The 21,609-nt window shown below is 37.2% G+C and overlaps 2 protein-coding genes across 3 annotated transcripts in view; both read left to right on the forward strand.

The window, feature by feature from the left end:
* The first annotated feature begins 14,448 nt into the window (after positions 1 to 14,448).
* On the forward strand, positions 14,449 to 20,251 carry tmem209 (transmembrane protein 209). Of its 2 annotated transcripts, none has more exons than XM_051890100.1 (15): positions 14,449 to 14,571; positions 14,932 to 15,101; positions 15,190 to 15,248; positions 15,403 to 15,534; positions 16,083 to 16,303; positions 16,404 to 16,602; positions 16,687 to 16,862; positions 16,974 to 17,045; positions 17,613 to 17,709; positions 17,799 to 17,924; positions 18,049 to 18,146; positions 18,270 to 18,384; positions 19,035 to 19,132; positions 19,218 to 19,291; positions 19,470 to 20,251. In XM_051890100.1, exons 2-15 carry the CDS (start codon positions 14,965 to 14,967, stop codon positions 19,522 to 19,524), a joined length of 1,659 nt encoding a protein of 552 aa, XP_051746060.1. In that variant the 5' UTR covers positions 14,449 to 14,571; positions 14,932 to 14,964; the 3' UTR covers positions 19,525 to 20,251. The 2 variants fall into 2 exon arrangements, with proteins under 2 accessions (XP_051746060.1, XP_051746059.1); XM_051890099.1 differs by lacking the exon at positions 14,449 to 14,571 and adding an exon at positions 14,610 to 14,790.
* A 668-nt stretch (positions 20,252 to 20,919) lies between these two features.
* Positions 20,920 to 21,609, forward strand: part of ahcyl2b (adenosylhomocysteinase like 2b) — a 39,843-nt gene continuing 39,153 nt past the window's right edge. Inside the window, exon 1 of the mRNA XM_051890098.1 lies at positions 20,920 to 21,326. Coding sequence (XP_051746058.1) covers positions 20,922 to 21,326 — 405 coding nt within the window. The 5' untranslated portion in view covers positions 20,920 to 20,921. The remainder of the gene's footprint in view (positions 21,327 to 21,609) is intronic.

The following is a 21,609-nucleotide window of genomic DNA, read 5'->3' on the forward strand; positions in this document are numbered from 1 at the left end:
GGGCCTACATTGACAATTTATCACTAAACGACTTACAATAATCTGCATGATTACTGCTTGTGGTAGTGAAGAACAAAGCAATAGACACAAAAAATGACACAAAGACAGAGCCTTCAAAAGGGGAAGTGACAGGTTGTGCTTGTTTGGTTACATAACAGTGCAATACGAATAGCCAATAAGACAGCAAGAAAAGAGCAACTTTTAGGTTGTGCTATATGATAAAAACAAGCTGAAATGTGCGGTCATTCAAATAAAAGAAAAACCTTCCCGCACCCATCTGTCTGTCTTTCTCCGTACAGCAGATGTTGGTGCGTGAGAAATAACTGACAAATTAACCATGTGTTACAGCCCTGAGAGATGAAACCACAATTAAATGATAAGCTTCCAACCCACAAACCAACACACATTATTCATTAATTATTTGATCATAACAGTCTGTGACAGGTGATGAAGGTGAAAGTCAATTTTGAAATGGTGTCTTGAGTAACACCCTCATTATTCTGATGAAAAGCTAATAAGGTGTCTTTTGTGTTTATGTTTATGTACGGTTAGTATGAAATATGTGTTGTAAATGGAGCACAACCTACAGTATCTCTGAAAAGAGACAATGGTGCACAGATGCAGAGATAACTGTTGTCTGTAATCGTCCATTCATGAAAAATGAATGGACGATTTCTCTTTTTTTTAAGAGTGAAGAACCATTTTGGGTCCCCCCAAAAAACATTTAGTGAACAGTTCTTAAATGAATTACCTTTTTTTCTCCTTAGTGGGAAGAATATGTTAATAATCTGAAGAACCTTTTTCCACTATAAAGTACCTTTTGTGCAATGGAAAGTTTCCATTAAAAATTCTTTATGGAACCATCAATGCCACTAAAGAACCTTTATTTTTAAGAGTGTAACTTAAAATTTGGTGTGGCTTTTTTTAATCATGTTGATGAAACTTTGAAGTTGAAAACATCTGACTTAGTTGTACACGAACTGCAAATTGTACAATAACAGAAATATAGACAAAATACCACTTAAAATACATCTGTACTGGCTCAAATATGCAGTTGATAAATAATTGAAACATGCCTCGGTCAAGAACTAACATGGTAACTGAATGAGTCACAAATTGTTTTGGCCAAGCTGTGGGTCTTACCACAAAATGGAATTTCATTCAGTCCCACATCCTTATTGTGAATTTATTAGAGATGCTAATTCAGTAGCATTCTACAAGACGTAGGCAGAGACAGGGATGCTGGATGTTAATTATCATACTGACTCATTAGAACTAGTAATTTATCATTTTTCTTCTTGAAATGCTGTAAAGATGTAACCATAACCAGTGTGAGATCAGATCTCACAAGAAACCTATCTCAACAAATTCAGATCCAATGCTGAAAAAAACAACTTGTTGAATTCAGTTAAAACTACTGATTAAACTGTATCACTCTTAGAAGAAAAGGTTCTATATAGAACCTTAAAGAGTTCTATCAGGTGCTTCATATATAGAACCTTTTAGGGGTTCCCATCATGGATCATTTTATGGATTTAGTTTTAATTAATTTTCTTTAGTTTTTAATTTTCTTTAAATTGTATGAATTTAACAGCTCATAAACATACTTTATCACAAAAAAAAACCATTAAACATCAAAGAATTTTGCCATCATTTAAGACAATGTTTCCTTATATAGAGCCTTTTTGGCATGAGGGTTCAAAAATGAGTCAAGAGTTCTATATAGAACCTCATTGAACCTCATTGAGTGTATTTAAATGGCCAACTTTTATCCTGAGATGAATGCACTGGACCCTGTTAAAGGTGTGTGTGTGTGTGTGTGTGTGTGTGTGTGTGTGTGTGTGTGTGTGTGTGTGTGTGTGTGTGTCTTATGACAATATGTCAACCCACATCACACTCCCCAATGGCACAAAGGTAAAAGAATGCTCAGCTGCCTGGGAAAATGTGTAGAAGCATGAAATTACCTTGATCCAAAGATTCCTACTGCATACCGGTTCTGCATACCTACTGCCAGTAGACCACAGAGAGAGACAGACTGTTTGTCTCTTGTCTGAGACAGGTGAAATGTAATCTAGATATTACTTTATTATGGTCTTATTGCATCAGCAGTTGGCAAATTCGGACTGATGTGCTGTGTGTTAATGCTTTAAAGGAAGAGATCTAAGACAGAAACAATGCAGCAGCAGCCAGAACCAGTGAAATACACAGATCAGTGAAGAGCAATTCAATTACTAACCTAATTCAATAGGCTACTAGTATACTGGTTGTAGTGCTGGGTAAGTTACTATAAAAAAGTAATTAATTAGCTATTAATTACATCTTCAACAGTGTAATTACTAAATACCCTCTCTAAAAGGTATTGCATTAATTACTTTCTAAATCCCATCAACCTCCACCACTTGAACAATACAATATAATTTAATTCTTTCAAATAAATAATATAAAATTGCATAAATTATTTTTGAACTGACCAAAGTATTTAAAGGGAGAAGGTTACATTAAAAACATACATTTTTATCATTAGACATTACATTTAGATGTTAAATCCACAATTGTTTTATATAGACTTGTTCCAGTCTATACAGTATTAAATGCAATTACATCAGAGGTATCTGCTATTAAATTACAGAAAAATTAAAAGTAATCCCTTACTTAATCCCGTAATTAAGTAAAGTAATGCATTACACAACACTGATTGATTTTGTATGTGGTTAAGCTATTAGTCTTTTACTTGAAACTCACCCTTCATTCATGTGTAGACCAGGCTTCCTACAAGAATATCTCAAACAAGACATGACATGTAGCTGTGCAAAGCATGTGGGATTAAATGCATTTCTTTCTTTTTTTCTAGAATAATAAAAACATCCTGTGCAAAGAAAGCATACAGACAACAGTAAGTGATTTTTATTATTTTATTTAATTATTTTATTTTACTTTACACTGAACTTTTTAGCAAAGTGCATCTTATTTCCAGTAGGTGGCAACAAGTGACTTTATGTGTGAGTCAAGGAATCATTCACTCAACTGATTTGTGCAAACACACTGATTCAATCAGAATCGAAACAGACAACTGTCTTAATGAGTGAGTCATTGAATTATTCACTTAACCCGATTCCTTTAAAAACACTGATTCAATCAGGTTTGATATAGGTGACTGTCTTTATGTGTGAGTCATTGAATCATTCACTTAACCCAATTCGTTCAAACACACTGATTCAATCAGGATCAAAACAGGCAACTGTCTTTATTAGTGAGTAATTGAATCATTCACTTAACCTGATTCGTTCAAACACACTGATTCAATCAGTTTATACAGGTGACTGTTTTTATGAGTGTGTCATTGAATTATTCACTCAATCCGATTCAATCAAACAAACTGATTCAGTGAGGATCTAAACACAACTGCTGTGTTGCTCTGAGAAGTGTTGATTGTGCTTTGCATGGTTTTTGTTTGGAGACAAAAATCAACATAATCATGCTGAATATCATATTTGTTACATACAGAAGGGGACGGAGACACAGATACGGGTTAACAGGTTTATTGAAGGTAATGCAGAGCGTGATCAGAATGCAGGTAAGAGAATGCAGATGAATGGATCGCTGAGCAGATGAGCTGGCACTGATACTTGTCTGGATGTTTCTTTAGGGAGCGTGGATACCAGGAGACGTGGGAACGAAGACACACCGGAGAAGCACAGGAGACGAGGAGACACTGGGAATCACGGAGGACGCTGGAGACAGGTAAGTCGGTAGCAAGGGAGTCCAAGAGGTAAGTAAACACAGGTTAGTGTCAACGAGACCGGACAGTGACTGAGTGAACTGGCGTGTCTTTTATGTGGCAGTGGTGATGAGTGTGGATGGGCGTCAGGTGAGGCTTGTTAGTATTCGGGAGAGGGAGTGCGATGTGATTGGGTGACTGTGGAGCCTGGCGTGTCTGTGACAATATTATATGCAGGGAACGTTCTCAGAACTTTAGCTAATGTTCTGGCAAGGTTCTCTCTAAGATATGAACAAACATTCTTCCATTAACGTTAATAGAATGATCATTCAAAGATATCTAGTCTTTAATAATGTTCTCAAAACATTAACACAAAAATGTTATTTATCATTCGTTTTTTTTTTTGTTCGTTTTTTTGGAAATGTTTTAGTTAGATGTTCATCTCATGTTTTTTTTTTTGTTTTTTTTAAATGTTACTACTCATTCCAGAATGTTCAAAGAAAATTCAAAAGTAGCAATCCCATATTATTTTGTAGAATGATAAAATGGAACGTTCCCATAACGTTTGTCAAAACATTTTTAAAACAGTTTAAAAACATTAAAAAATAACATTTAATGTAAATGTTAGCAAAACGTTCTTAGAACATATTTTTTAGTTAATGGTTTCTAAAATAATTCTATAATTTTTTTTTTTTTTAAACAAAAATATGACTCTAATATAAATACACTTTATGGACGTATGATCTAAATGTGATAGAAAATATATTAAGCTCTGGTTTACATGAATGAAATCATTTATTTTAGGTAAACAATTAAAACAATTGACGGTAGGCCATCTGGAGTATGGATGGACATTACACGCCTCTATTGGTTTCTCCTGCTTGAGATAAGAGAGAGAGAGAGAGAGAGAGCAACAGGGTGGGGTGTCCAGTATACAGTATAAAGGGAAGCCTGGCTTCAGTCATGAGCAAAGAGTCACATAGGCTGGATTTCTAAAGAGTGAGATCACATCCTCAATCACAGCTCCAAACAGAGGAAGATCAGTAGAAACTCACACGTGTTATGAGGAAATACTACAATGTGAATTAGAAAGCACTTGTGTGTGTGCGTGGTTGTTTAAAACAACCTAAACTAAAGTCTCTTTTTTTGCACTCATGTAAAGTTCACTTTCTAAGCAGAGGCCCCACTCGTGTCTGGAACATGAAGGATACAGTACAGCTGGAAAGATTTGATTAGTCACAGACTTCTTTGTGGGTGTGGTCCCATTGTAGCGAGGAAGCTGATTGGTTATAAACACCACTTTGGAATTTAGTCTCACAATAAACAGCACTTGACTGAAGGACAAAAGGAAATGACCAGGAAGAGACTGACATTCAAACACCAGGACAAAAATCACCAGTTGTTTTCTAAACGGCGCTCGGATCAAAGCAGATCTCTGATTAGTCACAGACATCAAGCTAGTCAATGCGAAACAGCAGAGGTTGATACAGAGGGTACATGTTTCTCAGCGCAGCATTGTGTGTGATGGTGAGGAGGTCCTCCAGCCTTCCTCCACATAAAGGGCCCTCTGTGAGCCAGCTAGAGCTTTAGCTTCTAATTCTCCTGATTGGCTTATTGCTTTATTGAATTCTACTGGAGAATCCTTGGACTTTGCTGACGGCAGCCACAAACCAAGAGGCCTGTCACCACTCCCTGATTCAAGAGAGCATTTTACATGAAGGCATAGCAGAGCGAAACTTATGTTCTGTTTCATCCAAATAAGGAAGAAGACAGTGTTACTTTTGAACATCTTCATATTGACACTGGCTGTATACCCTCTTAAAAATAAGCGTTCTTTATTGGCATTGGTGGTTCCATGAAGAACCTTTAACATTCATAGAATCTTTCCATTCCGCAAAAGACTCTTTATAATAGTGAAAAAAAAGGTAGATCATTAAAGAAAATCAAACTAAGAAAAAAAAGGTTCTTTGCATTGCTGCGAAACTGAAAACCCCTTTTGGAACCTTTTCAGAATATTATTTGTATTCATTTTTGTTTTACTAGGAACAACACAAAATACAGAACAATTACAACATTATCTACTTGTTAACAAATTATATAAAGTGGGTCCATATCCTACGTCTTCTTTTCCTCTAATTATATGTCCATTTTTCCAAAGCAAGATTACAAGACATTTCTTTGATCTTTCTTTTGAGAAGAGGAAGGTCTCTGATTACATTTCCATGCTTAAGAATAACACGTTTAGCCTGTATTAAACTGTGTAAGCTTACAATTGCTTGCATTTACAACTGAATATGCAATAAGTTTAGCTACTCTCTTAAGTCTTCTCATACTTCTTACCTTCATGCCAGTTGTTTCTCCAAAATTCTATGTGGTTATTGGGGTCTTTTTCTTATTAAATAATAGATAAACTGAGAGATTTTGCTTTCTTATGGATTGAGAACACTCGCACTTACCTTTACCTGTTTATTTCTATTGCCTGCCCACATTCCAATTCATATCTTTGTATTTGAGTTGGCCAAAGATTACATAATCTCTCATTCTATTTAAACATTCCAGCGTTATCAGCAGGAAATGGCATTACAAGAACAAGATCAAGATGCAAAGTTGATGACCATATCCTCAGCCTGTGTTCTTCACAGGGGATTGATCTTTATTATGTAAACGGCTGGAGGATTCATGTTTTTCCCTGGTAAAGATTAAAAAATGGACAAGTATGCACTAGTATGCATAGTGTTATTTTAGTTTCATTGAGGTACTATAGTTTTTTTTATTAATATTTTGAATTAGTTTTTATTTTTATATACATAAATTTAAAAGTAAAGTTTGTTTTTGACAAAGCCTTTTCTGAAAGTTGTATAAGCTTCTTGGCATGTTTTATCATGTTGCTAACAAGTTTTATCATGTTTTTAGAATGTGTCTATTTTGTATTTTGCTAGCATGTTTGTAGCATGTTTTACTAGATTGCTAGCATGAATTAGCACATTGCTAGTATGTTTTAGCATGTTGCTAGCATGTTGTTAGCATGATTTAGCATGTTTCTAGCATGAATTAGCATGCTAGTGTTGTCAAAAGTACCAACTGTGATATCAAGTCGGTACTGAAATTTGAAAAATGTGAAGCTCTGAGCACTGTTGAATGGATTCGTAAACACCTCTGATTGGCAATTGTGTTCACATGCTCATCAGATATGTCTGTGATTTGCTACAAGCTTCAAAAACATGTTGTAAATAGACATCAATGACATTCTTCACCGAGAGCTTACACAGATACACACGGGAGGAAAGCAGGCGTCTATCAGCGGACCACTGATAGACGCCTGCTTTCAAATGCTCCCGCTTTCAAAACGCTTTCAAATTCAAACACTTATGTGTGCTTTCAAATGTTCCCATGCATTGATCATTGTAGCCAATCACAGATATATCTGATTAGCACGGCCAATCAGAGGTGTTTACAAATCTGCTCAACAGCGCTCAAAGCCTCACATTTTTACAATGTCAGTACCGACTTAAGTATCGCGGTCGGTACTTTTGACAACACTATAGCATGCTGCTAGCATATTTTAACATGTTGCTAGCATGAATTAGCATGTTGATAGCACATTGTTAACATGATTTAACATGCTGCTAGCAAGTTTTAATGCATTGCTAGCATGAATTAGCATGTTGCTAGCATGTCCTAAGCTAGCTGCTAGACTTTGCTAGTGATAGATACTTGGTGGAAGAAACTTAAATACTTAATAAATATTAATAAATAAATAAATAAGTTACTGTACAAAAGTTTTGACCCCCTCAATGAAAGTCAAGGGGATTTTTCGTATTTTTATCATCTGTTTAATGAAAACCTTAAGTCCGATCAGTTAGAAAAGGTATAGCAACCCGAGTCAGACCAGTCTGAAGGTCTGACCTGAGTTTGGTGGTTGTAGCTTTAAAGCTCTAGGAGGAGTTACTGACTAAAATTAGTCTCAGAAGAAGAAGAAGCTTAAATAGTAGATCAGTATGTTGCTTGACAAAGCCAACATACTGATCTACTATTTAAGCTTTTTCTTATATAAATGAAAATAAGAAATCCTGCCTTTTACTTAACTATAATAACCCTGTATGGAACAAGGTCTCCGAGTGTGTGCCATAACCAGCACAAACATCCAAAAGTCTCACTTTAAAAACCCCAAAAAACAGAAAAATAATGTTATGTTTGATGTGGGTTCCACAGTGCCCATCCCACACTCCAAGAATAGAATTCCCATACCAACATGGGCAGATCTGATTTTCCCATGATTCAGTGAAAAATACTGCAGTGTTCTTGGCATAGAGCAAAAATGAGTTATTCTGCATGTGTTATTCCTCCACAACATATTCATATTACAGCATCACTCTCTGAATGCTTAAGAAAATGAGCATAAATGGAAAGCTGATGAGAATGACTGTTTCCTAAGACACAAATAATCCATTCCCACATATATCTCTTGAGTTTATCTTCACAGATAGTCTAATAATAACTGATGCCCCTTGGAAAATCTCTTTTGACCTTGTCCGCAGGGTCAAGTCAGAGGAGGTTCTTGACCCTTCCCAGCAGCGACTGATAATGTGAGGAGCAGCAGAAATGTTCTTCCATTGTTATTACATGAATGTCTGTGAAAACTGGCCTGCACTGACCTAATCATACTGTATATAAGAGAGAGAGGGAAGAATGGCAAAGAAGAGAGATTTCCCTGATCATGAGACGACTCTTCCCAGGACTGTGGTGTCCTCTCCTGGGATCAAATTCTCCCGTCGGTTCCATATCAGGAAATATATAATTGCATTCTCAACATCTACATTCATCGCTTGGAATTCAAAATCACAATGCACTCAAAAAATAATAATTTACTGTTCACTTTATTTGAACAGTAATTCATTAACACCATTTTATCAGATTTCTCATTCAAACATTAATGCTTCATCTTAAATTGATGCCAAACCAGGGTTGCCAGGTCTGAGTAACAAAACCAGCCCAATTGCTAAACTAGCCCCATAAAATTACAAAATAGAGTTCTGGGGGGGGGGTTCCTTCGTTTTTAAAAAGTGTTCCCTTCATCTCAGGGGCATGAGACCCTGTGACTTTTCCTAATAATAATTGAAAATGAATGGGAAAATTAAAAATATATATATATTTTTTTTTTCATTTCATTTGTCAAAAAAAAAAAAAAAAAAAATCCAGTATAAATCAGAAAATTTCTACATTTAAATAAAGGTCTGGTCCTAGACCATAAACACAAAGTGGAACGAACTTTCTATCTCATACACACACACACACACACACACACACACACACAAACACACACACATGTGTGTGACTGCAACAGAGAGCATTTTTATAGAAACTGGCAAATAAAATCAACAAAACTGGCATTAATCTGAAAATTTTTTACATGTAAATAAAGGTCTGGTCCTTGACCATAAACACAAAGTGGAACGAACATTCTCATACACACACAAACACATACACATAATCACAAACACACACACACACACACACACACACGTGTGTGACTGCAACAGAGGGCATTTTTGTAGAAATTGGCAAATAAAATCAACAAAACTGGCATAAATCTGAATATTTCTACATTTCAATAAAGGTCTGGTCCTAGACCATAAACACAAAATGGAACGAACTTTGTATCTCATACACACACACACAAACAAACAAACACACAAACACACACACACATGTGTGTGACTGCAACAGAGAACATTTTTATAGAAATTAAAATCAAATAAAATCATCAAAACTGGCATAAATCTGCAAAATTACCATACATAAATGAAGGACTAATACTAGAGCACAAAGGCAACATGGAACAAGCATGTTTACAAAATATATCATAAAGTTGTGAGAAGTTGAAGCATCAAGAAAAATTAAGTGAAAATTAAATGAGTCCCTATTGAACTCTATTGGATATATGTGGTCATTGCACTTTCTTTAACTATAATTCCTAAAGTTTTTCCACAAACCTGTAGATGGTAGTATTCTATCCCTAACACATAGGTAACACAATGTCCAAATACAATTTAGATTTAATTAAGTTCATCATTAAAGTGATTTTTTCATTAAAAATCAATTTTTCATAAGCCAATTTATGGCATGTTTAAGTAATTGTGCAGTAAATAGGTAAAAAAAACTACAAAAAATCCACAAAAACACAGCATAAATGCATAGTTGAAAAGTAAATTTAAAAAATGATATATAGTTTATCATATAAAAAATGTATATTTCCTTATGCAATCGCTCTGTAAAAGTTTGTGGTCAATCTGACCCCAAGGGACTAAAACGTTAGTCCAGTTAAGGGACCATTAAGGGTTAAATGTGCAATGTGTAAAAGAAGAATCTATTGACAGAAATGCAATTTAATATACATAACTATGCTTTCAGTGGAGCATAAAGATCTTACATAATGAACCGTTGTGTTTTTATTACCTTAGAATGAGCCATTTCTATCTCATACACCGCAGGTCACTCCTCCATGTCAAGTCACCATTATGCGCCGACATGTTTCTACAGCATCCCAAAATGGACAAACACTCTACAGAGCACGTTTAGTCACTATGTTGTTCTTCTTCTAAATCGTTTGTGTTTTTAGAGGCAGCTTGAATACTCACAAAGTAGTAGTAGTAGTAGTAGTAGTTGTCTGGTTTATTATTAAGCAGAGACCATTCTTTGTTAGAAGTAAGAAGAAAACTAATTGCTTCACACTGGCTACTCTCTGTTGTCTCAGATGACATCTTCGTCTTGTGTCAGCCAGACGGCCACCTTAGCTTCTCCGAAACGGAGGGTTGCGATGGGTGTGTGCCCTTAGTTGCAGTTCGCAACCTCACTGCTAGATGCCGCTAAAATTTACACATTGCACCTTTAAATGGATTAACAGCAGTGTTGGGGAAAGATACTATTAAAAGGTATGTGTTACAATACTGTGTTACTCCCTAAAAAAGTAACTACTACAAAGTTCTGTCATGAAACTCTAGATGGCTCAGGCTGATAGGTTCTTAACTCAATCTGCTTGCAATCAAATCATTCTCTAGTTAAAAAGTGACATGTGAAGGCAAAGTACGGTAACCCATACTCAGAATTTGTCCTCTGCATTTAACCCATTCAAGTTAGTGCACACACATTAGGAGTAGTGAACACACACACACACACACACACGGAGCAAATTTGTAAAGTAATGCGTTACTTTACTCTTTATGTCAAAAAAGTAATCTGATTACATATTGCACATTACATTATTTGTAATGTGTAACTCCCAACACTTATTAACAGGCAGGTCTGGCACATATAGGTTGGCAAGTTCAACATGCCTCATTATATCAATTAAGTGTGAGAGGTGATGATTCAGGATATTTTAAAAAAAGAACTGTGTGAATCAGGTCAAGAACAAGTTTAATGTATAAACACATGTTCATCATTTAGCTGACAACCCTGCCACAGATATTTGGATAAACAACACAATATGCATGCATTTCAGACTCGTCAGCATATTCAGTCTCATTCAGAATTTGTCAGTCAGACAACTTTTTGCACGATAAGGGTTAATGGTATGTTCATTTAGATTAGAATCTAATTTTGACTGCATATTCCACAATGGAATTATGTTCACCACATCATCAGTTTCACAGCCAGGATGCCCTGCATGGAATTCTGGGATATGGTTAAAGGGCAAGTTAGCAGCAAAAAACAAGCGTGTTTAGTATTTAGGAGCAAATTTGCAAAGCTTATTCTGCTCTTTCCCATGGTAAGCTGAATGACATCACTGGCCAATCCAGTGTCCATCTGCTAAGCAAACCTACAGATGCAGATAGAGACACTGGCAAATGTTGCTACAGTGAGGCAATGTGGTGTGCTGCGATCGCACATTGATTCAGTACAGTGCTGCAGTCAAATCAACATGAAACATTAGCAGCCTTGTGTTACGCACGACTCTTTTGGCGCAAGTCGTGGAAGCAATAGTTAGAACTCCGTTGACTGGATTCATCACAGTGTTGGCATGCAAGACTAATCTTGAGGAAAAAGCACACAGATGCCTTTCAATAATGCAGTGACAGACAGACATGGTTATTATAGTTAACTAAAAGCAAAACATTTCTGTTAATTAAATGAAGCTGAAATAAAATAAAATACAATATTAGTTAAAAACTTAAACTAAACGAAAATTACCACATTATTTTCGATGGTCCACTTTAGACATTCTACTAACTTTAAGTAACTTTGCAACTACATATCAACTTATTCTACTAACCCGAACCCTAAACTAACAATTTACTAATACTCTAATGAGAATTAGTTGACATATAGTTGCAAATTTACTTATAGTTAGTAGAATGTCTAAAGTGGACCATTGAAATAAAGTGTGACCTAGAATTAAATTTCATGAACTGAAACTGCAATAAATGCATTAAAATTATTAACTGGAAATAAATAAAAACTAAAACTAATAAAAATACATTAAACCTAAATAGCAATATTAAAAAAAACCTAATACAATTAAACTAAAATTAACATGAACACTAAAAATCTAAAAAATAAAAATTAAAAAAAAGGTAATTTAAAATATTAATAAAAACTAAAATAACACTGGTGACAGCTCTATAAAGACAAATGATCATTGAAACATAGATTAGATCTCGGTGATCCATCATGCAAATCATTAGTCTGAAAAAAGATGAAAGGCTCCATATTTTCATGCCAAATATCTTAAGGGTGTATATGTCAACTCAAAAAAGCCCATTTTAAAAGCATCGGCTTCTGTTTGTGAAATTAGCATCTGGCTGCCGATCAATTGGGTGATCATGAAGCGCCAGCCAGATCTTCAAAACACGCACAAAAGCAAACAAAACCCGAGCAGCTCTTAACGAAATACATGTGAAGATAGTTCTGATAATGTCATAACACAAGATATTGTAACGGCTGTTGTCTTGGCTCTTGGAGGTGGAATGTGAAGCAGATCAAACGGCTCTGCCCAGGGGCGCTCTGGATCAGATTGCATTTTGGGTTGAGGCCCTTCATTCATTTGTGACATTTACAGTCGTTTTCAGCCCTAGCTCCTCAGCGTCCCTAAAACTGGGCCCCTCGTCTTTCTGGAAAATCCCTGTGAGCATGTGTCTGGCTCCACTTGTGTGTTCCACGCCGTTGAGGAAACGGGCCAATTACGGAGGCAAGAACTCAGACGTATATGATGTCATTGCACACTCACACACACACACACACACACACACACACTCCTAACTGTGCTATAACAGACTGCAGATGAGATCCAGTGCCAGCTCCAACTCTGAGAATAGATTCACTTACCTGCACCGACCTGAACAAACTCCAAAAAATCATTGCTTTCACAGTTCAAAACATGAATATTGGATTAATTGATCAGTCCTACGATCTTAATAATAAAGGTTCTTTATTGGCATCTATGGTTCCAATGAAGAACCTTTATCATCCATAGAACACTTGCACAAAAGGTTCTTTAGAATGGAAAAGAGTTCTTTAGATTATTAAAAATGCTTTTTACACTAAGAAAAACACATAAATGATAAAATGAGAGATGGGAGCTCTCATTGACTCCAGCAGGTAAAGCCTAATGGTCTCCATCTTTATCACAGCAGTGGTATGAAGCAAAACTGCAAGTTATACCCCTTTTCATATGGAAATAATGGTTTACACAGTGTTTTGCTGTCCTCTGGTGCTCAAAAGAGGATTTGCAGGGAGTTTGTTGCATTAAAGTCATCATCAAAATTGACCCTATTTACTTTGTTAGTGCATATTACTAGTCTTGCATTAAACAATTAATCCGTGCAAGTTTATACACAGAAAAAAATAGTTTGTCGTGGTAATCTTTAATCAAAATCTGAAAAGTTACTTCCGGTCTGGAATGGCGTTCCATCTCTTATGACGTCAGTTTGACGGCTTGGGTTGAAAATGCATAAACCACTCCCCTGCAACCGTTAGTCTGCTATGAGCGAGAGATGGAGAGGAGGAGCGCTAAAATAAAACCCTGCCCTCTATTCAATATTCCGTTTCACTTGGAAATACATCACAACACTGGAGAAAAGTCGTTTGCAACTTCCGGTTCATGGGGACTTTAAAGGGACAGTTCACCAAGTTAGAAGTTATTCTTTTGCCGTAAATCGATGCTTACGGTCATCTGCCTAGAGTTAGTTATTATAGTTTATAAAGTTTTAAATATGGATATTTTTCTTACAAAAACCCATCGCTTCACTTCAGAAGGCCTTTATTTACCTCTTGGAGCCGTATGGATTACTTATATAATAGATGGATGCACTTTTTTGGGCTTCAAAATCTCACGCCCCCTTCACTACCATTATCAAGCTTGGAAGAGCCAGGATATTTTTTAATATAACTCTGATTGTGTTCGTCTGAAAGAAGATAGTCATATACACGTAGGATGACTTGAGGGTGACTAAATAATGGCATAATTTTCATTTTTGGGTGAACTATCCCTTTAAATTAGGCAGATTCGCTTAATAAAAAATAAAAAATAAAAAATAAAAAAAATGTTTTTCAATCATCATATCAATTAACACGTAATTTAAGAAAATCCACATGTAACAAATGTCGGGTTGAGGCATTAAAGATAATATATTCAAAGCATTCTGAGCATACATATCTGGTTTATCTACTGTCCATTTAAAACCCTGCAAGTTACAAACCGTTATACAAAAAATAGCTGCAACAGCCTGAAGTTCATTTTCTCAGTTGAGGTACATTAAGAGACTTTTATTTTGAAACGTAATTCAAATGTCATTTATTTGCTGCTGTGTTCACTCTCTACTTTACCGCGTTAATGCAGGACTGATGCAGAGGAAGTATGTATCAAACACATTTTAAACAAATTTGTGTAGAGTTTAGATGCAGTTTATTTCCGAAACCTATTTATTCTTTCGTGTTTTGTTTATTGTCGCCTGAGTTCTCCAGTGTAGAGTTTGCTAGGGAAGTATTTTACAAGCGCACATTGCCTGAAAGCCTCATACTCATAGTGTGACTGAACATAACAGCACGTTAACATGGATTATGATACTAATAAGGTGTCACATTCACAATTGTATAGTTTTATTTTTCTTTAGACACAAAGCAGTGCAATATTATTGGAGTTGTTCAGATGCCTTGATATCCATTATGTGCTTTTGGGTATAAGAGTCTGTTTATATTTTCTGTTTTATTACAAGAGCTTATGGTGTAGTGGAGGATCTAGTGCAGGTATGACCCCATCAAAGGAAGGCATGACCTCCCTCATCGACAAGACCATAAAGCTGAGGAGGGAGGAACAGGCACGGCAGGTTGTCCTGGCATGGGCCGTGCTGAATATGTCTCTGGCTGGGATGATCTATACTGAGATGTGAGTTCATACATGTTCAAAATTATAGTCCCTAATCTGATGTAAGTGTCTTCTGAACCACAGGTAACCAAGTCACTTTGTCTTTTAGGTCTGGAAAGCTTCTTAGCAGATACTACAACATAACATACTGGCCCATCTGGTATATCGGTAGGTATATATTAAGATCTCAAAGGGTGTCAATGATCGAGTGCAAAAGTTTTCAATCATTCAGATGCCACAGACACCCAAATATGATCATCCTCATGCGACGGACCATCATCTCGTATGTTGCTTTTCATCTAACTATGGTTTTCTTGGACAGAACTTGCTCTGGCTTCCCTGTTCAGTCTCAATGCGCTTTTTGACTTTTGGAAGTATTTCAAGTATACTATGGCCCCAACGATGATCGCCGTCAGTCCAGAGCAGCATCGACTTCTTGGACTCCGTGGCTCAGGTGGGTTATTTGGCATCTGTAAAAAAAAAAAAAAAAAGTGTTTTTAGGTTAAACATGCGTATCTCTCATATCAATGCAAACACAATAGACAGTTAAATCTAGCTTATGTTTATAATGAATTGATTAAACGGAAGTTATTATACTCTTTTCTTTCCTATTGTGATGTATATCTGAGTGAAACGGCTTCTCAAAGAAAACTAAATGTAGGACGGGACTTGATTATGTCTATGAGGAATTGATTGGATGGTTAGATTGTTGTGGTTTGCTGTTGGTTAATCTCATGTGAGTGACAGGTTGCCCCGCCCTTGCACAAGTAAACACATCATCAGAGAAGAGAAGAGATGGGGCTGCAAGAGGGAGGGAAGTTATTTTAATTACAGATTATGAGAGCACGTGGAAATTACAAATAATAGGATGAATACAGTAAATCAAAGATACAAAGGACAAAAACAGGGCTATAAGTTTTCCTAAGTACTGTAAGTATATTTAACAGTAGCATTCAAGCAAGAAATACAATATAAAAATGTATAATAAAATGATTTTAATAGGGATTCAAGCCTCTCCACCTCTGAAACAAGAGAAAAAAGAAGCTCCTGTCTCAGTCCAGTCATCGCCCCTGCAGGGACAGAACGTACTCAGTTTTAGTCCTGCACGACCCTCAAGCACCAGCCCCAAGTTTTCCCCCAGCTGTGTCTCAGGGTTCAGTCCACCTCTGGGCAGCCCTTCTTCTGCAGGAGGACCCTTTTCACCCCCCATGACATTTGGCAAGGTTGAGTATTCTGAAACGCTTCTTTAAAATTGTGTTTTCAATATTTAATTCTGTTCACGCACCCACTGCGTTTCCCTTTTTGCTTTTTTAATGTCTGCAGGTGTTGAACTATAGTCCGAGTTCTTCTCCATACCCAAGCAACCTCGGGCCGGCAGATGGCAGCAGCCTCCGTGCTCGTTACCGCACATCCCCATCTGTCTTTAATTCACCCGGAGGCAAGGAGGACTACATCGATGATCTGAAGACTTTGGAGAAGTTTTTGCACACGGAGGAGGAGAAAAGCCACCGCAGTCAATTGGGTAAGAGTTCTGGATGGACATAAAAGTGTTGAATCAAACTGTGGCTTTGCTAAGACTTCAGCATTGCAATATTTTCTTATTTAGGAAGTCCAGAGTCAACATCTCCAAGACACAGTCCGTCTTTCTGGAACTACAGTCGTTCGGTGGGGGATTACGCACAGAGCCTGAGGAAGTTTCAATACCAGCCGGCCTGCCGTTCACAGGCACCATCTGCCCATAAAGACGACACGGAGCTGGGCTCCAAACAAGCTGCTGAAGAGGTGAGGATGAAAGGAATAGCAACATTTCAAAACATCTTTGTTTAATGCTTTTGTTTGTATTCATTTAAAAACAATTTCGTTAGTGTTTTAAAGTAAGGAGATTTATTTCAGGTCTGGGCAAGAATCACAACAAGTCGTGTGGTGACGGATAGTATTGACAGCTGGACTGCTAAACTGAGAAATGTGAGTCCATCCATCCAAATGTGTGTCCAAAATTTCCTTCCATCCAAAATTTCCATCTATCTGTCCATCTTAAATTGTCCAAAATTTCTGTCCATCGTAAATTGCCCAAAATTTCCATCAATCCAAAACTGTCCAATATTTCCATCCATCTGTCCATCTTAAATTGTCCAACATTTCCATCCATCCAAAAATGTCCAACATTTCCATCAATCCGTCCATCATAAATTGTCCAACATTTCCATCCATAATAAATTGCCCAAAATTTCCATCCATCCTAAATTGTCCAAAATTTCCATCCATCATCCATCCTAAATTATCTATCTATCTATCTATCTATTCATCATCCTAAATTGTCCAAAATTTGCATCCATTCTAAATTGTCCAAAATTTGCATCTGTCCATCCATCCTAAATTGTACAAAATGTCTGTCCATCCATCCATCATCCATCCTAAATTGTCTAAAATTTCCATCCATCCATCCTAAATTATCTATCCATCCATCTTAAATTGTCCAAAATTTTCATCTATCCATCATCAATCTTTTTCTCTTTCTACTTGTTATTCCAGTGGATAAATGACACCATTCTAGTTCATCTGGTTAGAGAGATGGACTCTGTCAATGGTCAGCTCAGGAGGATAGGCTGCCCTGAGCTACAGATTGGAGGTAATCATCTTTTCTTCCAAAGATATTTAATTGTAAAAGTTTGAGCTTACCTCATTATGTCTCACTTCTGATTTCCTTGTTTCATGAAGAGGCCAGTATCAGCAGTCTCAAACAAGCTGCCGTGGTCAAAGCCTCTGCAATTCCCACCCTCAATTCCATCGTACAGTATCTGGACGTTACGCCAAACCAGGAGTATCTTGTGGAGAGAATCAAGGGTGAGCAGAATACACAATTCACTGAAATTATCAATTGGTATTATTTCGACTTACCGTAGTCCTATATGATGAACAGAGCTGATGCTCCTGTGTGTTCATTTGTATTAATGCTCTTGTCTTGCAGAACTAGCCCACAGTGGCTGCATGAGCTCTTTCCGCTGGAACGGAGGAGGAGATCTGAAAAACCGGAAATGGGACACAGACCTTCCGACAGACTCTGCTGTGTGTTCTTCCAAACATTTGCTGCATTTCATTATTGTATTACAGTTTAGAGGAGGCCAGTAGTATTTGTAATGTCACTCTAGACTTAGACAAACACTATGACTCCACTTCTGTTCTCCTCAGATCCTGATGCATGTGATATGTACATACCTGGACTCACGGCTCCCTCCGCATCCTAAGTATCCTGACGGAAAAACCTTTACGTCCCAGCATTTTATACAGACACCAGATAAACCAGGTATGATCATGCAATGTGTTGCGTTGTGTTTTATACAGCATGTTTAAAGGGGTTCTAGTATGCTTTTTCACGTTCAACTTTCTTTAGTGTGTAATGTTGCTGTTTGAGCAGGAAAAAGGTCTGCGAAGTTACAAAGCACAAAGTCACTCCAGCGGGAGTTATTCTCTATATCAGTTTCTGAACTCCCTGAAACGCTTTAATTTGTAGTCTTGAGTTTTCTTCCGGGAACGAACACTTCACAATTTTCCTCATTTAAATAATTTCCACCCAAGGGATATGCAAAATAAAGGGGCGGGGCCTGGTTGAGTGTGTTAGTGCATTGAAAGTTGCGGTTATGGTAAGGGGTGGGACATTTCCCAAACATGCTCAAAGTGCTTGAACAATCACAACACGCTGGTCTAGCCGACCAATCAGAACACATTGCGCTTTTCAGAAGGAGGGGCTTCATAGAGACAGGAGCTAAACAGAGCTGACAGACTGGGAAGAGAGGAGCTGCAACAATGTAAAATATGTGAAAAATAAGTTGATTTTTGAAAGTTTAAGCATGAAAACCTACTCTAGTAGACCCTAAAAACAAAATCAAGACTTTGTAAAAAAGCATAATAGTTCCTCTTAAATCTACTGACATTTTCTGTGTGAATTTCTTACAGACATGTCCAATGAGAACCTGTTTTGCATCCATCAAAGTAGCACAAACCCTCCTCATTATCAGCTCGTCTACCAGGGACACGTCTACAGCTTGCCCAAGGTGAGTAGATACTCTCCAACCATAATTACAGTGAATTTACTCTTCTGTTCTTGTGACTAATGCTTGTTTTTCCCCACTCTCACAGGGCAGAAATAACTTGTTCCATACCATCCTCATGTTCCTCTACATTATCAAAACCAAGGAATCTGGTATGCTGGGGTGAGTTTAGATCTATCATTTTATCTGTGATCTGCTTGGCTTTAAGGAATTTTATTGCTAAAATGGCTGTTTTTTACTTTGGATGATCTTGTTGAATTTTGAAAGTATGTTGTTACATTGAAGTATGAAATGGATGAAACCTTTTCTACACTTTTTTTTTTTTTTTTTTTTGTAACAGGAGAGTGAATCTAGGTCTTTCAGGAGTGAATGTACTCTGGATCTTTGGGGATTGAGATGGTCTTGTTTGCTGCTAAGAGGAAAACACTGCACAAGCCTTGAGATGCGATAAAGACTTTTCTTTACCTTTACATTCTTGTGATGAATGTTTTTGAGATGCATTGTACTCTCACATTACTTGCAACCTTAATGCAAATACAGATTAAGCACAGAAAGTCATTTTAGCTGACGAAAATGTTTTAAACTTCAACACTGAGATGTTTATAGCTTGAAACGGAGTCAAAATAAGACCTTGTTCCACTGGATTTTGTATAAATATTTTTTTGTATTTCGTTCATACGAGGAAAAACAATGTGGTTATACATGAATGTAAATTTTTTCAGGCTAGTCAGGGTGGGTGGACATTGCAGGAGTTACGATTTTTAAAAAGCCATTACTGGTAGTTTTTCTTCACCTTTTCATTTTTCTGTACAAATGAACACCTGTTACACTTGTAATGGCATGCAACCGTGAACAAGCATAAGCCACATTTACTTTTTAAAAACAGTTTGGTGTAAGAATGTTTATTTACATTCTCTCAGTGAAGGGCTTTTCTTATTTCTCCTCACTATTACCTTGACAAAAGTGCAGAAGATCCTGATCTTTAGTGCCAAATTACATAATCAACAAAAAGTGTTTGTTGTTTGTATTTTGTATTGTGTCTGAAGTGAAACTTGAAGTGAAATGAGCTTCCACTTTTGTCTTTGGTTTTCAATTTAATAAAAGCCCAACATTGTTCTTATATTTTTCACTCCAAGCCTTGAACTCTATTCCTAGGGTTAGCCACTGGATGGTAGTGCTGCTCTAAGGATTATAAATGATAGGAACACAAGTATGTGCTATTTTTATAGTTTTTGCAGCTTCACCAGTTATACAACTGGAATTTCATAGAATGGCAATGTGAAATTGCTTTATAATGTTCATGCATAAAGTGTGAGAGAATATAAGTGTTTTAAGAAGTCTTCCAACAGTGGTCAAACTGAATAAAAGCAGGGTAGCCTATGTACAACCATGCTATTCTTTGAATTACCATGTAAATATCATGGTACATGAACATGGTAATTATTTAGTACCATGGTATTACCATATGATGCACCACTATACTGCTACAGTACTGTTTGTGTAAGTGCAAAGTAATGTTTGTCAGAGTTTGAAAGCTTAATTTTGAGAATTTGGTAAAAATCTTATAGTGTAGTATAATAAAAATAAAACAATAATATAGTAAAATATAATATTTTATATAGTAAAAGGGTTTAATAAGTCTTAAAAGTATAATAAAATAGTTATTTTATTATAATATAATGTAGTTAAGAAAAAAAACGTCTGTTACGAAGTCTCCTGGAAAGATTAGTTATTATTACCACGCGCAACATGATGCGTAGTAGACGCTATGGTAACGTGAACTGCATGTCCCATGGTGCTTTGCGCTGAGCGTCATCCCACCGTGCGTATCCGTTCGTGTGTCGCTTCTCTCTGTATTGGGAAAAAAAGCACCGTGCGGTTCGCAGCTATGTCAGTCCAGGCTGTGGCAGCGAAAATGGCCGAGGTCGAATTAAAAGACGTGGCCGGTAAAGACTCTCTCCCCGCCATATCTCCGCTGACACCCAAGGCAGAGGAGAAGAAGAGTGAAAATAACTCTACTTCGTCAGCAGCAGCAGCAGCGGCCGCGGCGGGGGAGCCGAGCCCGGTGACCGCCGCTCCGAACCCCGTGAAGATGCCGCAGGCGTCCGCGATGAAGCGGCCGGACCCGCAGCAGAACGGCGGCGAGGCGTTTGTCAACTGCGACGGCACCGTGGCCGAGGCACCGCGAATGAAAAAGGTAACGTGAACTGTGATGAAGCTCATTTCGTATCATTCATCCGCTGCTGTGTGTCATTGTGCGGCGATTATTCTGGCCTATCAGACCTTTACTAGCACCGTAACAGCTGTAAATTAACGTCCATTTACCTCCCAGCTGTCAGAGGATAATCGGTGACAGATCTACCGAGTGCCTTCACTGGGTTTTTGATCTGATCAGGTTGATTTTGAGCGCGTGAGTGATTGTTTCTAATGATTGAAAGAGACCCGCAGTGCGCGTGTCGTGGCGCTGCATGCGTTTTATC

This window comes from Ctenopharyngodon idella, chromosome 4 (genome assembly GCF_019924925.1).
Source record: "Ctenopharyngodon idella isolate HZGC_01 chromosome 4, HZGC01, whole genome shotgun sequence".
NCBI classification, from domain to species: Eukaryota; Metazoa; Chordata; class Actinopteri; order Cypriniformes; family Xenocyprididae; genus Ctenopharyngodon; species Ctenopharyngodon idella.